At 32.3% G+C, this 23,635-nt stretch overlaps 1 protein-coding gene across 1 annotated transcript; it reads left to right on the top strand.

Annotated features, from left to right (window-relative positions):
• The first annotated feature begins 3,169 nt into the window (after positions 1 to 3,169).
• On the top strand, positions 3,170 to 21,911 carry LOC145318575 (uncharacterized). The gene is made up of 10 exons (XM_080159946.1): positions 3,170 to 3,316; positions 14,188 to 14,329; positions 15,328 to 15,432; positions 16,050 to 16,175; positions 16,643 to 16,720; positions 18,095 to 18,164; positions 18,606 to 18,701; positions 19,097 to 19,200; positions 19,925 to 19,976; positions 20,916 to 21,911. Exons 1-10 carry the CDS (start codon positions 3,276 to 3,278, stop codon positions 21,668 to 21,670), a joined length of 1,569 nt encoding a protein of 522 aa, XP_080016072.1. The 5' UTR covers positions 3,170 to 3,275; the 3' UTR covers positions 21,671 to 21,911.
• Positions 21,912 to 23,635: the final 1,724 nt, after the last annotated feature.

Here is a 23,635-nt window from a genome sequence, read left to right on the forward strand (position 1 = left end):
TCTTTAATTTTATTTATAAAAAGTCCTTAGAGTTTTAAAGCAATCAAATAAGATGACGTTTTAATAAGACTTTGGTTACCATTATAGTTTAAAGTCCGATGTCCCCTCTTTCCATAGATATTGCTCGTAAAGGATACTTGAATTTTTGAACCACTAAGTTACCAAAACACTGTAACATGTTATATAGAAAATCATGGCTATAAAGTCTTTCAAAAGTCATATAAATCTTTTTCTTAAATGCCATATATGAGACTCTTTCAAAAATGTTTTTTTTTTACTTTTTAACTTTAAGCTCCGCTAGTTATGGATGTAACTGATCTTATTGCTTGTTACTTCGATTAATAACACCCTGGATATACATTTGTACTTTCATTTTCTTAATGGAAAATATATTTACAACATTATAGTTGCATATTTCTTTATCAATTTATTCATTGTAACTAGCGGCTACGCCCCTAGAGGCTTCTAGGGACATGTAAAATGTTTTCTTTTCAATCTATGTTAAGAAGAAACTTCGCTACTAAAATTACATTTTAAAACATATAGGCAAGAAACAATTATATGAGGCAAAAAAAGTAAAAAAAAAACCTAAAATTTAAAGTTTTTCTGACAGTGACTTTAACGACAACCATTTTCGTTATTTTCCTGTAGAATTGAGTTTTTATCAAAATCTCTGGTCATGATACAATGACATAAAACTAATAATATGTCGTTTTTTAATTTTATAGTCCTAAACATAAAAATCCCACAATCCATTTTCAACATTTGAAAAAGTTCAAATCCAAGAATTTTTTCCCAGGCCCCAATTTTGCTTATCATCATGGGTTTAGTGAGGCATCATTTTCTCCCATGAACCATGAGTTTTAAAAAAATTTGGGATATGTCAAAAATATCTTTTTCTCGTGAACATGAAAACATTGTGAGAAAGAAAAGAATTCTGATGGCGTAACCTTAACTTTCACGAGCATGACTTGATATATATGGTTGTATTTTTCCGATGATTGTGGGCCCTTTTACGCGCGCCCGTTCATGGCTTGATTTTTACATAAATTACGGACTTGATCTTCTTAGCATAGGGCTAACAAAGAATATCACGAAACATCTCATTTTTGTAAATTATAAAGAAAATTAATAGCTGAGACATGACTCTCAAAGGGCCTCGAGGACATCTATTATTTTCATTAAAGCTGCGTTTCTAATAAACAAGGAAAGCGCAATTTTCCATCATCTGAAAAATAGCCTAAATCTTGATCAGGGGGAACTGTAGACTGTCAGACAATTTCCAAGATATTAATGGAAATTTTGATATCTAAAATTAAATTACAAGAAATAAAACTATTCTGCTACTTATTTTAGAATATTAATTCTAAAAAAATATTCTGTCGCTTTATTATTACCAAAACAAAAGAGACTTTAACGCATAAATAGAAAGGCAAGTGTATATAAAAATATCTATTTGATTAAATTTTAATTGTTCAAGGTTTTTGGCGGCTGCACTAAAGAAAAATTAAGGGATTTAAATACTAAATTTAGGCATTTATTTAGCCAATATGGTAAACTTATATTATATTATCAAAAGCTGCTGATTATCTGCGTGCTGCTAGCTGCTGATTGTCTGCTGACTGCTGATTATTAGCACACTGCTAGCTGCTGATTGACTGCGAACAGCTAGCTGCTGATTGTCTGCTGACTGCTAGCTGCTAATTGTTAGCACACTGCTAGCTGCTGATTGTCTGCTGACTGCTAGCTGCTGATTGTCTACAAACTGCTAGCTGCTGATTGTCTACAAACTGCTAGCTGCTGATTGTCTACAAATTGCTAGCTGCTGATTGTCTACAAACTGCTAGCTGCTGATTGTATGCGCACTGCTAGCTGCTGATTACTGCGTACTGGTATCTGCTGATTGACTGCACACTGCTAGCAGCAGATTGTCTGCGCTTTGCTAGCTGTTGATTGTCTACGGACTGCTAGCTGCAGGTTGTCTAATGACAGCTAGGTACTGAAAATTAACTGACCACGGCTGCTGAGGCCTGTTTTATACATTCATACATTGACAATCATAAGCAATCAAAGAGACATGGTATTACTAATAAAATCGGCATAGAATTATCACCAAATTACTTCTATAAATGATGGCTTAAAAGACCAAATATTCATTTTCAAGACTTGTCTATAAGATGCTTTATTTATAACATTATACTTAATCGTCTTCAAACCGTAAACATAGCAAGGAAAATTTATTTATCCGGCTATAAATAGAATCTACAAAATCATAAATGGGTTTCCCTAATAATTGTATTTCATAATTGCCCTATTTATTTATTTACTATTTAATACTAACCATAAAATATGGGATATCGCTAGTCGGATTTACGTATTTGTACATTTTTAATTTACCAGCGGCTTCGCCTCTATCTTCTAGATGCTCTATAATTAAAGGCCTAAAACCTTCCCAGAACCTAAGTGGGGCCTTCCTCAGAAGTTTAACTCCTGAAGACGAAGAAAGTCCCTCAATGGCGTCATAAAAATGAGGGATGAGGAGTGGGAAAGAAAACCCCTAAAAAAGGGATGGGTAATTCCTCGTTTTTATGACGTAACATGCTGATTTTTTGAGAGACTTTCTTTGTCTTCTAATTAAGTTAATAGTAAAGTACGAATGTTACAATTTCTTTACTATTTAACCACCTGAATTTCAAAACCATAAAAAAAACCCGCCCCTTAAAAATTAACCACATTATCTCTTTGGGGTAATTTACCCTTTTCAGAAAAAATCTACCACCGACGTTCATTCAATTTAGTTAAAAAATTATCGTTGATTATTAGCACACTTATTATGTAACAAGAATATATCATTTTAAAGTATTGGATCTTATTGTACTTTGTCCCTATTCTGTACACAAAATTATGGAGGGTAATAAAATAGCCCAAACCATGCAAAGAAAGAAATGGCCTTAAACCATCCAGGGACCCTAGTAAAGTTTCCTATATATAAAGAAATTACCCAGTTTTAGAGGTTTGGGAGATCTTAATGAATGATAAAAAAAACCTTTGTATAGTAGGATATGTCTATTATGTTAAAAGATTTTTTTCTGCAATTTTGAGTGAACATTTATATATCTCCAGGAGGATTAGTTGTGTTGGGAGGTACATGTGCGAGCTGACCGTTTGAAGCCACTAGTTGCTGCTCTATTGACCTGACACTCTCCGGGTGTATGTTATGTTTAGTAATACATAGTTAAAATACATTTTAGATAAGTGATATCATTATTTGCACAATGGTGCTTTTTAAAGTCGCTATTTTGATAACAGTTTTAAAGTAAGTATAAGTTATTTCATTATCTATCGCAGTTTTAAAAGCCAATGTAATCTCTTATACTAAAAGTCAATTCAAAACGTTTGGTACAACGTATAAACCATATAAGTCGATGAGTGATAAACGTTTTATAAAGCGAAGCTTTTTCTGCAATTGGAGTATTTTTATATTAACAGGATGAAGTTATCATCACTTTAAAAAAATTTCCAGGACCGACAGAAACTCTTTACTTTAAAGTAGAGCCCTATCGATCCAGCGGTTAGCAATATGTTACTATACTACTTATGGATAGACCTGACCTTGTAATTTTTATGTCCTCGTTGTTTTTTTTGCTTGGAGTTTAAGCAAATGCATATTTATCATTCAGTAAGGACGTGCCACACTTTCCACAACGTTTGAAAGCAAAGCTTTTCTATAATTATAGTATGTTCGTCCGTCCGTCCGTAAAGGTTAGTTAACGGTTAGCTCTTTTCGTAAGGTACGATTTAGAAAGCGTTGCAATCTATAATAGTTAAGTTCATTTACCTAAATCATGTTGATTTTTAACTTTTTTTGACAACATTTTTATGTCATATAATTAATATTATCCTATATATCGGATTTTTGGAATACTGATTTCAAGGACAAAAACAAATTACAATATTATAAGAGAAGAGAATGTTCTTTAACATTTATGCAACAAATTTACGTACAGTTTTGTCAATTTATATATTAATTTATATTTTGCTTATTTAGTTCTGACACTCTACAAGAGTTAATTTTCGAATGTTCTACCGTGTTAGAGCTTCGTTTTTATGACCAATATTAAGATAAATTGTGCTTTTTAGGGACTAACAGCTATGTCCCGAAAACCTCTTAAAGCAAGTGGGGGGGGGGGGGGGAGGTATAAGAAGCTTCCCGTATAGGAGAAACAAACTAGCCAAGCGAGATCTGTTGGTTTAGATATGATCATTTTATAAAGGATATAAAAAAGATTAATAGGCCAATTAATATGTATGAATGTTCGCGTGTTTGAAGTTCGTACAATTTCAAGGATCTTTTTTGCATTCAAATATGTGTTTTTTTTTGCAAAACAAGATTCAAGATATTGGAAATTCATGTATGTTTGAGCGCTAAGATCTCATAAACTACTGCAGCGACTAGGTTCGCCCTATGAAAGAAGATAATATAAGTTCTTGATAGATCTAATTCATTTGGAGGTTATGTTGACTTATTAAGAAGAAAGTCCCCAACAAAATTTTACCATAATTAATACATATTTTATAGATAAGAGCTATGGCCCTAGAGGCTAGGAGCGGCGACTAATGTGATCTAATGACCCACCGAAATGATTGTCAAAATATGAAAATAAATGTATGTTATGATCATTGATTAAACCAATCGAATAAATCATCGCAAAGCTAGAAATATGAAATCGAAAGAAGTGCTTCAAATTTATACAAAAAATTATGCTAAATTAACGATATGTTATGTGAGTTTATCAAATTCGCAAAAGCAACTAATAATTTTACATTATAAAAGTTAAATAAAAGGGAAATGTCATTTTTGTTGTTGTAATGATTTTTGATCCTGAAAGACTTTAATGATGGAATACACAAATATTATCTTTGATGGAATCAGTGGCATGCAGAGGGTCTTACAACCGAAAACTTTGACCCCCATTACGATCTTTGACACCTCTGTTAAACCCAAAACGATGGGTTAAAATACAGGCATTGAAAGAGGTGTATCCCCACCCCTTTCTACTCAACCCTGAATGGATTCAAAATGTAAAATATATATTATAAAAAAAGATACACAAATGTACAGAATGATTTTTAAAAAAAATGTTGTATAAAAGATGACGGCTAAAATTTTTGAAGATTTTAACATTTGTATTGGTCCTCCTAATAGTAGGATAGATTTACATAAAAAACATTGTTGACATGTCTTGTCATTTCATTTAACAAAGATGACATCTTACATACAATTTATAAACAACTATACTAAAAACTATACATAAAGCTTAACAACCTATCAATGCAACGCCTATAGCTAAAACCGAAGCTTTTTTATAGTGCCTAAAAAATGACGCCATAATGGCCTACCATTGGCCAATTGAAATGTATACTGGCCTGTCATTGGTTACTTAGTCTGTAGAATGGCCCATCATCGGTAATTTGTATTGTATGACGTCTTAGGTTTAGGCACTATAATGAGCTTTAGATAATATGGCACCTTACGGACGGACGGACGGATACGCTATGAATATAGAATGTTAGACATTAATACAAAATAGCTAGCCATCATTATCTAACGGATGTATTAGCCATTTTTTTCTTCAGTTTTTATATTTTAAGTTTGTTTTATTTATAAAATGCAGTAGCACCTCAATTTGGCAAGTAAGAGTTGTGCCACGCAATTTAATTTACGCCTCATGCACTTTCAGCCATTGTGCATGAAAATTTGTGTAACATATGGCCCGGAACAAATCTAACATGTATATATATTTGGTTAGTTACATAGTTGGATTATAGAGAATTAGAATAGAGATGTCATATCATCCTTGATAGTCAATATGTAGTTATATGGTTTGGATTAGTTGCGTGCATAAGGTTTTGCCAGGGTGGTTCTTTAAACACACATGAAAATTTTGACACTCCCCAAAAACTTCAATAGAGTTGGGTATAAAACATACAAAAAGGGCAGTTATTTTGTTGTCAGATACAACCACAACCCCTAAGTGTCTCACCAACTTAATCAACATACCTAAAAGTCCAAAAAGTGCCACCCTGCCTAAGAGAGAAGTTTGACTTTTAAACTAAGTTACTAGGGGGGTCAATAAACCCTTCTGAATGTTTATGGTTCAAAAATATTACCAATCCAAATATACTTATTTTCATCAATGTATCTAACTGATCGTACACAATTTTAAAACAATTGGAATGTAAGAAAAACTACAAAAAAAAAATTAAGACGTTAAAATTTTAAACATCATTGAAAACAAGTTAAATATTGAATCAATTCAAATAATATTTAATGAAAAGTTGGATCATAGAAAAATCGAAGTAGCAGTTTTCGTCGTATTTCACAGTAGCTTTTCTCCAATATATATCTCCTGCAGGGAGCTCTAACCCTTCGGGGCAAATTACATCCATTTATATTTTAGCTGTTCTACATAAACATAAATTTGTAAAGAGTTAACAACTATAAACTCTAATTTTGTCTCTTTTTACTTTCAATTTCAATGTTATAGTAATAGACATAGTATATCTAGATGGTCCAGCTGACCCCATTTTTTGTCAAAATTAAAAAGGGAATTTTTGCAGACAGAAACTGTTGTTTACATTCTGCCATGTACGAGATACGGCCGACGAAATTTGAGACCAATTTATTCGACGAAATAACTTTTGGAAAGCTAACTTTATTCAAAGAATTTCATAACTAACTTATTATATGTTTTGTCTCATGCTTCACATTATACACGGAAAGAAATTTTTACACGAATTATTTCACCCATGAAAAGCTTAATCCTAAGATATGGGACAATTCATAGCTAACTCATAACGCGAACGAAATGAAAAAATCATGCACTAACGTACCAAGATCTGTAAAATGTTTCAACCAATGAGATCTCTTATAATGTTCCTTCAGTATTCTCCTATTGGCCCAATTAGAGAAAATGTATCTAGAGTAACTCTATTGTAATAGTTGAAATTTAAAATTAAACTGACTAAAATAGACAATGACAAGCATTTTAACACGCAAATAAGTTTTTTTTAAAGAGAATCTTATCTATGCTTTTGGTCGGTATTTCTTAAATGTTGAAATTGTCCTATCGATTTTAAACTTGATAATGATTCCTGTAATATGTACAATTTAAAAAGCGTAGCAAGTTTATAATCTGTTTATTACCATCCATTTTAAATATAATGATGATTTTTTAACTTTTTTAAAGCGAATTTATTAATAATTCGGATAGGGCAGTCCTCCGTAACAGAAAGCTCTTATTTATTTAGAATCGTCCCATCGATTTCAATCTTGGCACCCTCTCAATATGTACGCATGTTAAATTTCTTAATTACAATTGTTCTTTTTAGAATTAATCTCAAAATTTTTAGCATCACATTTCTTACAGTCAGCTACAAATTAACGCATAATATGCTTGCTAGGCTCTTTGAGAGAAAGCACTGTTCTATATTAATGCTGCGTTACTTATGTATCTAATTTTTCTTGTTAATGAAAAAATCCCACGTTTTGAATAATCAAGAACGACTATTTCATGTTTAACAGTGTTTCAATAACCTTTTCTTAAAAATGTTAATCATAGGAAGATATTTAAATCTATTGTCAAATTGATGCTTATTAAGATTAAATATTTGATTTTCCTTACTATCTTTTAGTTTTGCTTGTGTTGGATTTTGATGCAACATTTAAAAAAGATAAAAAAAATCAAAACTGAACCTTTACAGCACTCATCAAATTCTTTTTATTGCCAAAAATTAGACTTATTACAGGGCTGGGCAGCTGCAGTTTCCTCAAAGCTGTTATCATCCTAGACAATGGGCGGCTTAGTCTTAATTTGGCTGCAGATAAGGGCAGCAGAGAGGATCGGCTGGGGATTTGTCATTGCGATATTTCTGAAAGCAGCATAAGCTGTTTCTAATCCAGGGGGCTAGATGCTGTTGCCAAGCCCTAAATCATACCAAAAAATTATATTGAATATACAGGAAGTAAGTCTAGAGTCCATTGCTTATCTACTTTAAACATGAATTAAGTGCTTCATCATACAAATAGTCTTTTTATGGCTTAAAAATTGCCCTAAAACTCATGGGAAGGATACTTACATACCAAAAATCGGCGTTCACCACTAAGGGGGCCGAGCGCTGCGGCTAGGCAGGCTAGGGAGCCGAGCGCTGCGGCCAGAGTTGTTCGTTTAACAAATTTAAATATGTTGGAGGCAAAAATATGTTTCTTTGGATTAAATTCTGCCTGCCAGCTTCAATTCATACTGACAAGTTTTCCATAGTTTACAAAATCAGGACAGGTACCTGGACAAAGTGTCTAAAAAATCAGCCTTGTGACGTCATAAAAATGAGGGATTGTCCATCTCTTTTTTAGGGGGTTTCTCTTCCACCTCTTCTCTCATCTCCCTCATTGTTTTACGTCACATGGCTGATTTTTGAGACTCTTTGTCCAGATACCAGGACAGGAAAACATTTTATTAACAATATAAATTAAATCATCAATGATTGTAGATAATATCCGACATTTGAATAAATTAGTTTAAAGAAATAAAAAGGAACGACTTAGGTATCCAATTATTAAAAATAGTATGTCCGATCATTTGATTTTTTGCGCATTTATTTCCGTCGCGTAGTAGAGGACTAATCTAATCTAATTCTATTATATGAAGTAGTAAGGTGTTTTGTCTGAAGCTTAAGATTTGAACTGCTATTGAACCCATTGAACCATTTTAGGGAATATTCACATAGTTCCAGGGGTGTTTTGAGCTATTTTATATTTAGGTTTATGTCTATGATGGTGTTGGGCTATTTATCCTGATCTTTTACTTAACCGTTCGATTACAGATACCCTAGATGGTAGATGCGCAGCCGATAGTCCTGTACTTTAAAGGATTAAGGCAGTGAACCTAATGGTCTCAGAAATTGCTGGTGTTATTGGGTCGTATCTTTCTGGGAAGGGCTTTACATGTCTTGGGGGGGGGGGGGGGCTTTAAGCTCTTTTCCTTTAAAGGCTAGTGGCGCAGCAGCTAGTAACATTGATAAAGTTTGAGTAAGAAAATTGTGGCTGAAAATTTAGAATTTTGAAAATTATTGTGTGTGGAGGAGAGGGAAAGGGATAATATGTAGGTCAGAGAATGACGAGAGATGACCTCGTAACAACTACATGTCTGTTTGTCATTAATTCTGTGTGTCTGTGTAGTTTGCGGTGGGATTGTATGTGTATTTGTGTGTGTATGTGTAAATAGCCTTGTATTGAAAGTTGGGAGGAGGTATGAGGAGGAGGAGAGGAAGAACTATGACTAAGCACCTTTAAACTCTTTTCCAATGTCAAAGCCCCCCTTGTCCCCTGCCCCGTTTAAACATTCTAATGGTTTAACTCTCTCCCCGTATTTCTAATGAAATCTCTATTATGTCTATGTTCATTTATATATATGTGGATTTATATATATGAAGTATAAACTTGTTATTTATTTGCTAATCTCACTTTCACTCATTCTCTATCTTATGGAAGGATTAAGTATTCTCAAAAATAATTAAAAGAAAATATAAGCTAATCAATAAAAAAATATTTTAGATATGTAAAATGTTGAAAAATAAATTAGTATTTAAAATATAATCTCTAATTTTGATACTTAAAATGATAAAATGATTATAATGATTAGGTTGGGTTAAAATGTGTGTTTTTAAGAATTGCTCTACTTTTCAGTTTTCTTTAAATTATCAATTTACTTTTTTTTTATTTTCAAGTTTTTTAATCCCTTCTATCATGTCTCATGAAATGAAGGTCCCATAAAAAATTTACATGATACAAAAAATTTGCCTCTGGGCTTTGCCCTTCCCCGTAAGGATTTCTAAATCTTTCATAAAAAGTTTTAATAACTAAAACAAAATCATTTATATAGATTTAAATTTGGCGTATCCATTTCAACACAAGATAAATTAAATTAGAACAAAAACGACCCAAATTTGAATTTATTTATAGCTTGTTTGCCAACTATTGTAGTTATAAGCATACAAAATTTGTATATTAAAAACAAATAAGTAAAAATTGCGCCAAATAATTAGCAAAAAAAATGTAGGAAATAAAGTTTTTGTTACTGTATAATGATAAGTGTAAACAAAAGGGATGGCTGGCCTTGGTAGACCATTCTAAAATTCAGTTCCGGATGTACTCCTATATTTCTCAAGGCTATTGGTTTACTTGCTTTAATGTTTATTAAAGACAAAGCTTTTCTACAATTACTTAAGTACAGCATATAATATATTAAGAAAAGTGCATGTATTTTGCATCCATCCATTTATCTCTTATTTCTTATAAAATTAGCATTAAAATAGCCAAAGATTTCTTATGCAAATTTAAAATCCCTGTTTTTTTTATGTTGCGTTTTTCGTTTTTTTAATAATTAGACAAAACCCCTTACACTAACCCCCCTAAGCCCAAGCACCACAAAAATATTGATAATAAATAGCATTCTTCAAAGAAAAATCTTCAAAAAAATCCTCAAAGATTATATATAGTTAATATCAAGAATTCGCCAATAGTCCTCAAAACTAACTAACAAAAATATCTTTAAAACTTTCTGTTTTCTGTCATTTAAGAACATGCTATACAAGATTTGATTAGTTGAGATTCTTGTTTTTATACTAATATTTACCATTCATATTTATAAATGTCATCCCATATTTTACTTCCTTGAATATGAAGCATGCTTTTTTAGAAAAAAAGCGGCAAAAACTGCTTATGAACCGCCATTTTTAGTGTATCAGATAAATAAAAAAATATGTACTAAATTAGATCTGTGTCTGCTTGATAGTAATCATTAAAAAATTATTGAAATGAAAAACTAATTGATGATGTAAGTTGAAAATTATCACCTATGCTCAAATTGGCCCGAAGGGTCATTTATTATTTATTTTTTAATAACAATTATTTGTTTCAAATGGATGATCAGTATAAATAAAATTAAAAGTAAGTTTTGAAGTGTTTTTTCCCTTTTTTTGTAACAAATACCAATTTATTGTATATATTTATTCTAGGATAATCAAATCAAAATAATTTAATTTAAAGGTCTTTTTGTTATTTTAATTGATTATATGAATAAACTAAATGAATTATAGTTATGTTGATATTTATTCATCAAGTTAGGTAAATCTATAGGCCATAGATAGGGCTAATAAGTTGAGAAACACATACACCTATTTTGAAATAGGTGCACCTTATTTTCATGGTATTTAAGCTATTTTCATTATTCTATTATTTTTTCTATAACAAACATTTTCAGCAGATATTGTCTTAAAATCATCATCTTTTAACTAAATATTGTTCTTATAAAAATGGTAAAATTTCTAAAAGTCACAAAACCTAACAAAAAAAAACATAATCATTGACCAACCATACTTGAAAAACTTGTTAAAATGTTTCTCTACATTTCAAGTCAGAATTGATCCTTTGCTCTTTACATTTCAAAATTAAATATTACATTTTGTGTCTTACAAGTAAAAACATTTCCCCAATCAAGTTGCAAAATAAGATAATTAATGACGCTTTGGCTATTCAAAAGTATAGAATAACGCTAGAAATAGGTTACAGGTTCGATTCTTTGCCTATTTTATGCCGGATTCTTGTAGAATTTCAATTAGAAATTGTGGCTGAGGGGTCTGATATATAAATGGAATGGTTTAGGTGAAAGTGAAATTACGTATGTCAGTGAAATTGTGCTATGCTCTAGCTGTATCATGGTACAATCAGGTTTACTAGGGGTGTGGGTATCATTCAGCCCAAATAAATTAAACTTCCTTCTTTAAAAAAGATTTAAAATATCATCATTATGGCAAAATGTTCTATTTTTTGCTAAGTAATTTGTTTTGTATCTAAATTGTAAGATCTGAGGAAAGGATTGCCCTTGGATAATTATTATGAGGCATTTTTATTTTCTCGGGGTGGTTTTAGGTTACTGTCTATAATAAAATAAATATTTATAAAGGCATAATAGTTTTAGATTCAATATTTCTTTTTTAACAATGTAAATTTTTATTGTTAGATATTTAAATTTTTTGTTGAAAATTTTACGCGGGAAACTCTTTTGCTGTTTGGAAACCTAACCATGACTAAGCAACAATTATTCTACAAGGATTTCCTCATTTTACAATAAAACATTAATAACTTTGGCTTAATTTATTGATAAAATTATCATATTTTTCACATTATAATCTTACAAATATCTTGGACTGTAATGAAAATATTCTAAAGAGGCATAGCTTTTTTTTAAATTTAATAATAATTCAAAACATATTTAATATTAAAAAGATAATTTCATCAAAATCTAGAATTTTATTAAAAAAACAAATGTCTTATCAAATTTTCATTTTAATAAACGCAATTATAGTTATTTTTTTATAAAAAATATCATGTCGAAGTTATACCAGCCAAGACCATTTTTTATAAGAGCCATATAGTCGATATAAACCCTTGACATGGCTTATTGATAAAATACCCGCAGTTTTAACAGGGCAATATTATAAGCGTAGAAGAATAGTTATTTCTCGCATCGTATTATAAACGGCTTTCCGCGGATATAGAAAGTACAATTATGAGATTAAAACTAGTTTTTTAGCCTCGAGGTGCCGAAGGCACCGACTAAAAAACTGGTTTTAATCTTATGATTGTACATTTCTATATTCGTAGAAAGCTGGATATAATACGATGCTAGACATAGTTTTCTCGTATGGATGAGAACCGGTTCCTATCCACCGGATTCGAATGAATACGGGAAATATAATTCCGTCGAAAAATGTAAGAGCGTCCATTTCTTGTATATTTTGCGCCATTTAAAATGCTGTTACTGTAAATTTATTAATGTTTACTTATCCACCTGTCTCATTTACCGAGCTTCGCTTTTTATAGATGTGGACATCCTTGTTTAACAGTTCCTTGAAAATAAACAAAATGACAAACAGAAAGATAAATAAATAAATATACCCCCAAGCTTATCTCAAGTCTTTCCTTATTTGAATATGTATGCTATGGTTTATATGAAGTATTTGTATGTTTGTCCATTAGGAAGTTTGAATCTTATCTACAATAAATTCCCATTAACCACTGCGGGGGCTTAGCTCAAACCCATTTTTTTCAATCTCTTTGGAATACTATCCTAATTAAGCATCAAAAAGTTCGTTTGTGGTCCAGGTGCATTATAAGGGAAACTGCCAATATATTTAGTTTATAGAAGAAGCTCAGCAAAGGTCCTGTTATAGAGGGGGGGGGGGGGATTCAATAATCTTAAAAGAAAATATCTCTTAAAAATATCTTGCTTTAAGAACCTAGACGCAAGGGCTGAAGCCTAATTATTGGCTATTGACAGATTATCCAATTTTATTATGATAACCAACTCTTTTATTGCACGACCTTTGGCTAACGTTATAATTGTAAAAGAAAAAGCCTTCATACCTACTGCTACTATTAATGTTGAGCATCTTACATAGCACCCAGCAGAATGTAAAATTTTAATGTCTTTATTTATGACGCTGTTAGGGCAAAAGCCTTCCCACCTACTGCTACTATTAGTGTTGTTAAAAAAGTAGAAAAATCAACATGTTTAAAATGGACGTACGGACATTCTGGTAATGATTATAGAGTTGCTACGCTTTCTAAATCGTACCTAACTACTACAGGAATCATCATGCAAAATTTGAAATCGATAGGACAATTTTAACCTGCCTAAATTAACGAATAAAAGCTATCTATCTCGGACGGACGTACGGACGGACCGACCCTAATTATAGAAAAGCTTCGCTTTTTAAAAAATATGTTTTTTTTCAACATTAGATTTTTATTGACTTCCTTGTATGATTTAATTATGTGGTTACCAATGAAGTAACGAATATACTATACAATATACATACATGTTAGTTTTGGTTTAGTCAAATTTAAACAGGAATTCCAAGGAGATGAATAAGAGGGAAATGTGTTTTAATCAGCTGCTATAGGAGATAGATTACTAATTTTTATGTAAATATTCCACATGCCAAGAAACTTCTACTTCATGTCACCATTGGTCAGTCCTCCATATTTTCCAACACGGCTCCATTTTCCCATTTATAAAAATGTATTTTTGTTACGACCTAAATGATTGATATTTTTACGTTTAGGCTGATCAATGCAGCACCGCAAGGATTCTTTGGCCTCCCGCCAGGCTTGGACATCTACGAACTGCAAAACCTGCTTAAAATCATAGACCCAGCATCGTGCGGCTGCGCCCCGCGGGAGATATGTGAGGTTTCAATCCCCCAGGTAATAATGAAACTTTATCTATCAATCAATCAATCTATCTATCTATCTATCTATCTATATATCTATCTATCTATCTATCTATCTATCTATCTATCTATCTATCTATCTATCTATCTATCTATCTATCTATCTATCTATCTATCTATCTATCTATCTATCTATCTATCTATCGATCTATCTATCTATCTATCTATCTATCTATCTATCTATCTATCTATCTACAGGTAATAATGAAACTTTATCTATCTATCAATCAATCAATCAATCTATCTATCTATCTATCTATCTATCTATCTATCTATCTATCTATCTATCTATCTATCTATCTATCTATCTATCTATCTATCTATCTATCTATCTATCTATCTATCTATCTATCTATCTATCTACAGGTAATAATGAAACTTTATCTATCTATCAATCAATCAATCAATCTATCTATCTATCTATCTATCTATCTATCTATCTATCTTTTTATCTATCTATCTATCTATCTATTTATCTATCTATCTATCTATCTATCTATCTATCTATCTATCTATCTATCTATCTATCTATCTATCTATCTATCTATCTATCTATCTATCTATCTATCTATCTATCTATCTATCTATCTATCTATCTATCTATCTATCTATCTATCTATCTATCTATCTATCTATCTATCTATCTATCTATCTATCTATCTATCTATCTATCTATCTATCTATCTATCTATCTATCTATCTATCTATCTATCTATCTATCTATCTATCTATCTATCTATCTATCTATCTATCTATCTATCTATCTATCTATCTATCTATCTATCTATCTATCTATCTATCTATCTATCTATCTATCTATCTATCTATCTATCTATCTATCTATCTATCTATCTATCTATCTATCTATCTATCTATCTATCTATCTATCTATCTATCTATCTATCTATCTATCTATCTATCTATCTATCTATCTATCTATCTATCTATCTATCTATCTATCTATCTATCTAGGCCAGATCAGTGGGAGTGTACTGTGAGACAGGACAGTTTTGTTGTCGAAGAAAAGCAAGGCCCGGCCTCCCATCCCACTCGGAGCTACAACAAATTGCTAAACAGGTAAATATACCCAGGGGACAATTCTTTCATTCTGTTGCTTCATTACTTTTGGAGGGTAATTTTTTTATTCTTGACTTGCTTGCCCATAGTGACAATGCTCAAATTATAAACCAATTCAATAATGTATTTGTTTGGTAATTTTATTTATCATAATTGGCGAAATATTTATTCATCATCGTGTCATCAGTACAACTACCGGGCAAAATAAAACCTATATTTATATATTATTATATAGGAATTGTACGTCCGCTTCTAGTCATTTGGGTATAAATCACCGGAAAAGAGGCTAAAACCACATAGCCTCAGCCACCCAAATCAGCCACTCTTAGCCTCTGTTATAATCCAACAAAGTACCATCAAGCGATGAAACTTACCCGTTTATTTTTGTATTAAATTTAAGATAATGGGGAGCCCCTACAAGAGTCCTAACCCTGCGGGTCCTTACCCCGCGGTACCTATACCTGCGGTGGTAAGAAGCAAGCAAACGAAAAACTCCTCCCTCCTCCTAGATTAGATTTAAAAATATGGGAGGAAGGGTTATTTGTACTCCAGAAAGCACTTAACCTCTAACAATCTGTATTCTATAAATAGATTATTTAAATAATCCACATTTTTAGGGAAGTGTACTGCTGAACCGTGGCAAATTCTCCTCAAGTTCTCAGCAACCCACTCAAAATATACCCAAACAAACCTATCAGGCTCTACCAACATCTAATTCACCATTCGAGGATCCAAATTTGAAGGTATTGTATTTAAATCGTATTTAAATACATGGATAGAATAACAATACAAAAGATTTACAATTTGTTCTTTACTTGATTGCTTTCATTTAAAGTATTGCTCATCCTTGCTCATATGAAAGTATTATGACCTCTGTCTGTCTATCTATGTGTACCGAAGGATCTGTCTAACCTTTGAACTGTTCTCCTTTATAGTGCTGCTTCTGGGAAGGCTTATAGTTATTTAAGGAAGGGTACCACTACCCGCCAAAGAGAAATCTCCCCTAGAAAAAATAAAACTCCCCACCAGCATTTTTCTTTCTTTTCTTTTTGAAATTAAAATTTAAAGTTAGTAATGTTCACTAACCCTCCCCCCCCCCCTTACCTTAAGTGTCATTAAAGGCCTTTAGGGGCGTATCTACTAGTAAGTAATAATATGAATATTAGCCAAATTACTTCTTTAAAACCTATTTCACATTATTTTCTTACAGTTTACAGTTGCAAGGCCGTACAATGAAAAGCCGGTCATCCGCCCAGATCCTCAAAGGCCTATTTACACAAATAGTCAGGTAAAATTAACATATCTATTGTACGGTGTTCTGTATATTGCTAGTTGTCCGGGATGTTGTACATGAGACCATGCAACAAAAGTGATATTTTCGACGGTTTTTTTTGTAAGAGTCAAAACATGAGAACAAATAAACAATTGGACAAATTTTGTCATATTAAAAAGGGTTGGTTTTCTGCACAGTATAGTAAGAACAAACGTTGCCAGTAGTCAATAACTTTTAGTACAAAGCTTTTCTACAATCAGTTTGGGTTATTTGTCTCCTGATTTTTAAAAGCGAAGCTTTTCTAAAATAAGGGTCGGTCCGTCCGTACGTCCATCCGTCGTTACGGGTAGCTCTTTTCGTTAATTTAAACAGGTTAGAATTGACCTATCGATTTTAAACTTTGCATTCTGATTCCTATAACAGTTGTTTACGACTAAGAAATCGTAGCAACTCTATAATCGTTACCAGAAAGTCTGTACGTCCATTAAAAAAAAAGTTGATTTTTTAATTATTTGACAACAAATTTTTGTATGTTACAATTATCTGATTTTTGGAATACTGAATTCTTAACAACAAAGTACAATTTTATAAGCGATACATCTCTATAATCAAATCCTAAAAATGTCAGTATGTTCTTGAACAGTATCCTGTATTTAAGTAGTTTTGCAAACAAAATTACTTAAACTTTTGTTTAGACTTATGCATGAATATTCTGCTCATTCATTTCTGACACTTTACAAGTGTTAATGTTCGCTTGTCCTTCCATTTCAGAACTTCGCTTTTATGTATGTTGTCATCCTTGTTATTGAAACATTTTAACTCTTTTTGTTCTAAACTTAATCTACATCTATTGTTCATCCATCCGGCTATCCTCTGTGCTGTATGGGAGAATATGGTTAAGTTGGCTGCTTTTAAGATAGATAGCAGTAATTTCCCATAAATATAAAGATTATTCATCTACCCATTTATCTCACCCTATCCGCCCGCCTGTTTGGCTTTCCTTTAAAAAAAATAATTACTAATGGTGCTGCCGCCAGTAGTTTTATGTGAACTAACTTCCCCATAAGTAAAAAAAATGGGTACCTACGCAAGAAAAAAAAAGTAATTTTTTGGGGGGGGGGATTTTTTATTTGTTTTGGAGGGGGGGTTTGGGGTGTCCCACCCCCCAAGAAAATAGCCTAAAACCACCACAGGACCAGTAGGTATATTCCTTAAAGAGTAGAATCCGATCGGTTCAGTGGTTACCGAGATCTTAAGGGACAGACGGACGGACGGACAGACAGACATCGTTCTACTTTGTATTATATGTAGATGTATATATTTTTATAAACAACTAGAAATTGATTGTTTTTTTCAATCCTTGTTCGCTATAAAAAAAAGTATTTTTAGAGCGAAGGAAGAACTATTGTTGAGCAAGTTAAAATGGACCTTTCTCCTGAAGTTTTAGGCATTCCAAAAGGTATTTTTAAAATGTGTTTTACAGAGATTTTAAGTGACTGGACAATGGATGATAATTTGATGCCTGTCCACATTTTACGCTACAAGTTTGTACCAACCAATCAAGATTTTATATAAGGCCCCAAAGTTTTATAGCCCGAGGGGGGGGGGAAGGGGGGGGGTGTTGGTGGATTGGGTCGACCCCAAAGCATTTCATATTTTAGTTTTTAAAGAAAAAGTAAAAGAATATTTTTCGGGAGGAGATTTCTCTTAGGTGGGTGGTTGTACCCCCCCCCCAAAAAAAAAAAGTTACAAACCGTCCCAGGAACCTTGAAAAGCTACACCGTGAAGGGAAATCATATCGGTTCAGCAGTTAGCCATATCCTTTAGTATAAAAATACAGACAAATACACTCACAGACATTCTTTAACTTTTCTATAAGGATAAATATGATTTAATTTAGATGCTCATGTAATAATAAAGCCAGCCTATGAGATGAATCAACACCATGCTCAAGAAACACTAAATGAAAAAGTAAATGAAAATAACAAGAAAAAAGGTAAACATAGCTTTTAGTTTCATATGCATAGAACCGAAGATAATTATTTATGAAATTGCTGAAAATTTGGTTTTGAATGTAACTTAATTAAGTCGTTGTTTTTCCAATTTCCAATTTCCAACCCCCTTCCTCTCTTATTCCTATTTTTTTAAGGGAGGGGTCTAAATATGCCGGGTCCCATTCCTGTGGGGTTTCTATCCTTATGGGGCTCTTCTAATTCTTACTTAACCCAACCCAACTTAAGATAAAATCAAGAATATTTTTTATTGAAAACTTTAGTTTTTGTCTATATGCTCTGTAGGGAAAAGGAAACTTCACTGTTAAGAAGATCCATATTGGTCTAGCTGATGGCGATATTTTACAAAGATAATTTAAGACACGCTAATTTGTTTCAGTTTGTTCCTGCGTAAAGCTGCTAGAGTGTAGGAACGAAGATTTGGATCTGACATTTGGAGAATCTTGCCCCCATAGCTATGTTAGATGTTGTGGGGATTATAAGGTATTATTATTGACCTTTCCCAAATAAGATTAAAAATGGAGTGGATTGGGTGGATATACATTTGTACATCTGCAAAAAAAAACTACATTACTAAAAGTCTAAAAAGTCTATTGCCCAATAAAAAATGACGTCACACAATACAAATGACCAATGATAGGCCAATACACAGACTAAATACATTCTAATTGACCAATGGTAGGCCAGTATGACGTCATATTTTATATGCACTTACAATATCTGGCTTAATGCCTCTGTCTGTCCTTATATTAAAAGTCTACCCTAATCAAGACTTGGGGCATTTTAAGTGTTAATTGGTATTGCCATATCATTTTAAGAATCACCACTGCACAGCATTAAATACTAGCTATGTCGACATATGACATAAAAAAGTGGCCATGGTTGATGGATATGCAAGTTTTTTTTTATTTAGTTATCCCAAAAAGGAAAGAATAGAGAAGACAAAAACTTTGAGGACTATAAATGAATTTTGGTTCATTAAGTTGAGTGTCCACACGTTTCAACCACTAAGTATAATCTACAGAAAGGGGGGGGGGTGATTTTATGTATCATCAATTGGGATGTACATCAAATTATTGACCATTGTCTTATTCCTTTAGATCCATGTAAAAGGAGGACTTAAGAAGTTAAGTAATTTGTGAGATATTAACGGACAGACACGTATGCCTTTTTCAAATAAAAACTAATTTCAAAACATAATTTCTAGGAGGATGTTATTTGGAAAGAAGAAGATAGCAAGAGAAATAAACCTATTGAGAGTAAGTTTTAATGGGTTTTCTCGTATTCATTCGAATCCGGTGGATGGGAACCGGTTCTCATCCATACGAAAAAACTATGTCTAGCATCGTATTATATCCAGCTTTCTAAGAATGTACAATCATAAGATTAAAACTAGTTTTTTTTAGCCCCGAGGAGCCGAAGGCGGAAAGCCGTTTTTAATACGATGCGAGAAATAACTATACATTTATTGATATAAATATTTACAAGGTTTATAACATCCATGAGCGCGATGATTTAGAAAAATTAGCCGAAATACTTTCTTGGATATGATTTTTAAGTAGCTACTTTATGCTCAACTAGTAGCCTCGCCCCTAGCCTCTATGGTATTTTAACAACAAGATCAGAAATGATCATTAAACAAATGTAATAGTTATTTCTCGTATCGTATTATAAACGGCTTTCCGCGGATATAGAATGTACAATTATAAGATTAAAACTAGTTTTTTTAGCCCCGTGGTGCCGAAGGCACCGGCTAAAAAAACTAGTTTTAATCTTATGATTGTACATTTCTATATTCGTAGAAAACTGGATATAATACGATGCTAGACATAGTTTTTTCGTATTCATAAGAACCGGTTCCTATCCACCGGATTCAAATGAATACGAGAAAAAGAATTATTGCTTTTTTAATATATTTTTTTATTTATCATTTTTTTAATGTTTTTTTAAAAATAGATAGACAGACGGCCAGTTGGACAGACTGACACACTTTGTTTTATTTTGTTTTATAGATGTTAGAAAATTGGAGGAGGGTACAGAAAAATAGCTTAAAACCTTGGTATTAAATGATGAGCTAACGCTCGATCATTTAATACCTTGGGATTTAAATATCCATTTATGCTAAATTTTCTTTGCTTAAATAACTCATTTTAGTAATATTTGTCAAGGCACTTTATTTAATGCATACGTATTTTAAGGTGAATATACAATAATCCGAGGAATGTCCCACCAAACACCACAGTCAAGCCAAGTGCGTCCTGTTAACGTTCCAATTCAACTTGTGCCCACAACAACAACCACAACTACAACTACTACAACTACTACAACAACTACTGCAACCACAACTACTGAAATTACAACAACTACAACTACTACAACAACAACCACATCAAAAGCGACACTAGGAAAAGAAGAATCATTTAAAGGTATTGCCAATATTATACCCTTTAGCCCATCCAAGTTTAATGATAGAAGTGATACTTTGGCTGAAGATGATCTAGATCTTGAAGATTTAATGCAAGAAATATTTGGTGAAGAAAAGCTGCACGAACCGCAAGATAAGATTAAAAATGTCGAATCAGAAAATGAATTGGTAAAGGATATACCTGTTAGGCAAATTCCTACAGGTGAAATTGGAAGACCAGTTGTAGCACCACAGGCTCATACATCAAGGCCTAACTCAGTAGCTGGACACCCATACAGACCTCCTAGCGCTAATTATCCGATACCCGAGAGCTCTATTGTGTACCCCGTAAATCAGCCAACGCATTTTAGCACCTACGCCCCACCTTTAATTGCCCCTGGCTCGCTTGCCGGTCAGTACGGAGGGCAGTTTTTCAATCAGAACTTTCAGCCGACAACAGAGTCGCCAGGAATTATTTATAAAGTTGGTGAGACGGCGATTAATTTTGCCAAGGGTCTGTTCAGCTGGCCATTCTCTCCTTCGGGCTAGGGCATACAGCATTTACCTTGCAGTATAATGAAACTTAGCCAATAAAGATGGAAATTAATTAAAAGTAAGATCTTCCAGAAAATTCTTGTTTATCCTATTCTTTATGTAAATTTAATATTTTGTAATTCTTTTATTCAATCTAATTAGGAATATATAAATATAAATATGTATAATAAATAAAGTTAAAATTAATGTATAATCAAATTTATTTTGTTAAGAAATATATATTTATGTATATAAATAGTTTTATTATGTATCACTAGCGGCTAAGCCTTTAACATCTAGGAGCTCTTATATCTTAATGAATACAGAATGGCAGAAAAATTTGCCTAAAATCATACCTAGACTGAACCATAGTAAAGGAGAACCATGTCAGTTCAGCGGTTAGCGAGATTCTTCACTAAAGACAAAAAACCTATTATATTATAGGATATTGCTTGCGAATTTTCCTCATCTATAATTGTCTACAATTGACCTTATATATAAAATCTATAATTATTATTCCATTCAAATAGAACATATTCTTTTGAAAAGTGAATAATTTTTAGTTTTTTACTTATTACTTGCAAAATGCAATAAAATATTAACGTTTTGATGGACATTCTAGTTACCATTATAGAGTTGCAACGCTTTTAAAATTGTACCTACCTGGTACAGGAATTCGATTGCGAACTTAAAATCAATGGCACAATTCTAACATGCCTAAATTTTACGAACGAACATATCATAATAATATAAAAGCTGTGCTTTTAAAAGTTTAGCATTTGTGGCAGTAGTGTGCACATAAATTTACCAGGCAGGGGAGTGTGAAATCATTAAGGGGTTAAAAAGAGGAAGGCAGGCCATACCAATTTTAAATTTAGAGGGTGTAAACTACTTGCACCCCCCTACCGCAGGCCTCTCAAATTTGATGTGATACATAAGTAGATAAATGTCAGAGAACGTAAGCCAACATAAATCAGTTTTCTGATCACTATTTAAAGTTGGGCAGATGTAAGCATTCTATTATATATTTTTGTTTAAAACTAGTGAATTTTAAAAAAGCAGGGAAGTGCGGGAAGGGAATGTCCTCTTCACAAGTTCACATCCCTCATCCAAGTCAAATTGGGATTGCATTCCTTATTCTCTTTTCTACCCCATCAAGTCTTAAACTCCACTGGCAATTGTCTGTGTCCGTCACTTGGTAAAATATGTTTTTGTCGGTGCATCATTTAACTAATTCGGTGATAAAAACTTAAACTTTTATTCTTTTCGATAATAGAAAAATTAAAGATGTATATTCCAGACCAATAACTGCCCAAATAGCAGAGACCCTTTAGTTGCTGACGAAAATGAGCTTCAATTAAGCTGTTAGAAGCTTTTTAACTTATTTGAAACTTTGAATTTTTACTTTGCCTGCTATAAGCTTATTTTCAAAGACCCAGATAGTCAGGGTCGTTTCCTTCTAGGGAAGTTAACTTGTGTCCCCTCTACCCTTTTCTTTAATTCTTTTTGTGTATATCTTTGTATATTTTCATTTATTTATTTCTAATGAAGCTACTCTAAAACCCACTCTGTATGTATAGAATATATGTTGATATAATGGCAGGTGATAATATTTTTAATTTAGGTTACTTATTTTAAAAACATGTATTGGTCAGTATATTTATCTAGTAGGATGGGAAGAAATGGGGTAAAGAGGGTGAATGGGTGGAATCATTATTATAGCCTGTACCCGTTTAACTTTATACATTAAATGATAATCTGGTGTAAGATCCATGTAATAATAAATCCATTATATTACTGTAGTTATGTATGTTGTAATCAGAGTTTATACAAAACGGCAAAAAACATAACGGTGAATGTTACAAAACAGTAAAATTACAAAAAGGCGAATGTTACAAAACGACAAAATTACAAAACAGGAAATGTTTCAAAAAGGCGAAATTACACAACCGCAAATGTTACAAAACGGCGAAAAAACAG

The sequence above is a fragment of the Acartia tonsa genome, chromosome 5 (genome assembly GCF_053477335.1).
Source record: "Acartia tonsa isolate MP-2025a chromosome 5, ASM5347733v1, whole genome shotgun sequence".
In the NCBI taxonomy this organism is placed as follows: Eukaryota; Metazoa; Arthropoda; class Copepoda; order Calanoida; family Acartiidae; genus Acartia; species Acartia tonsa.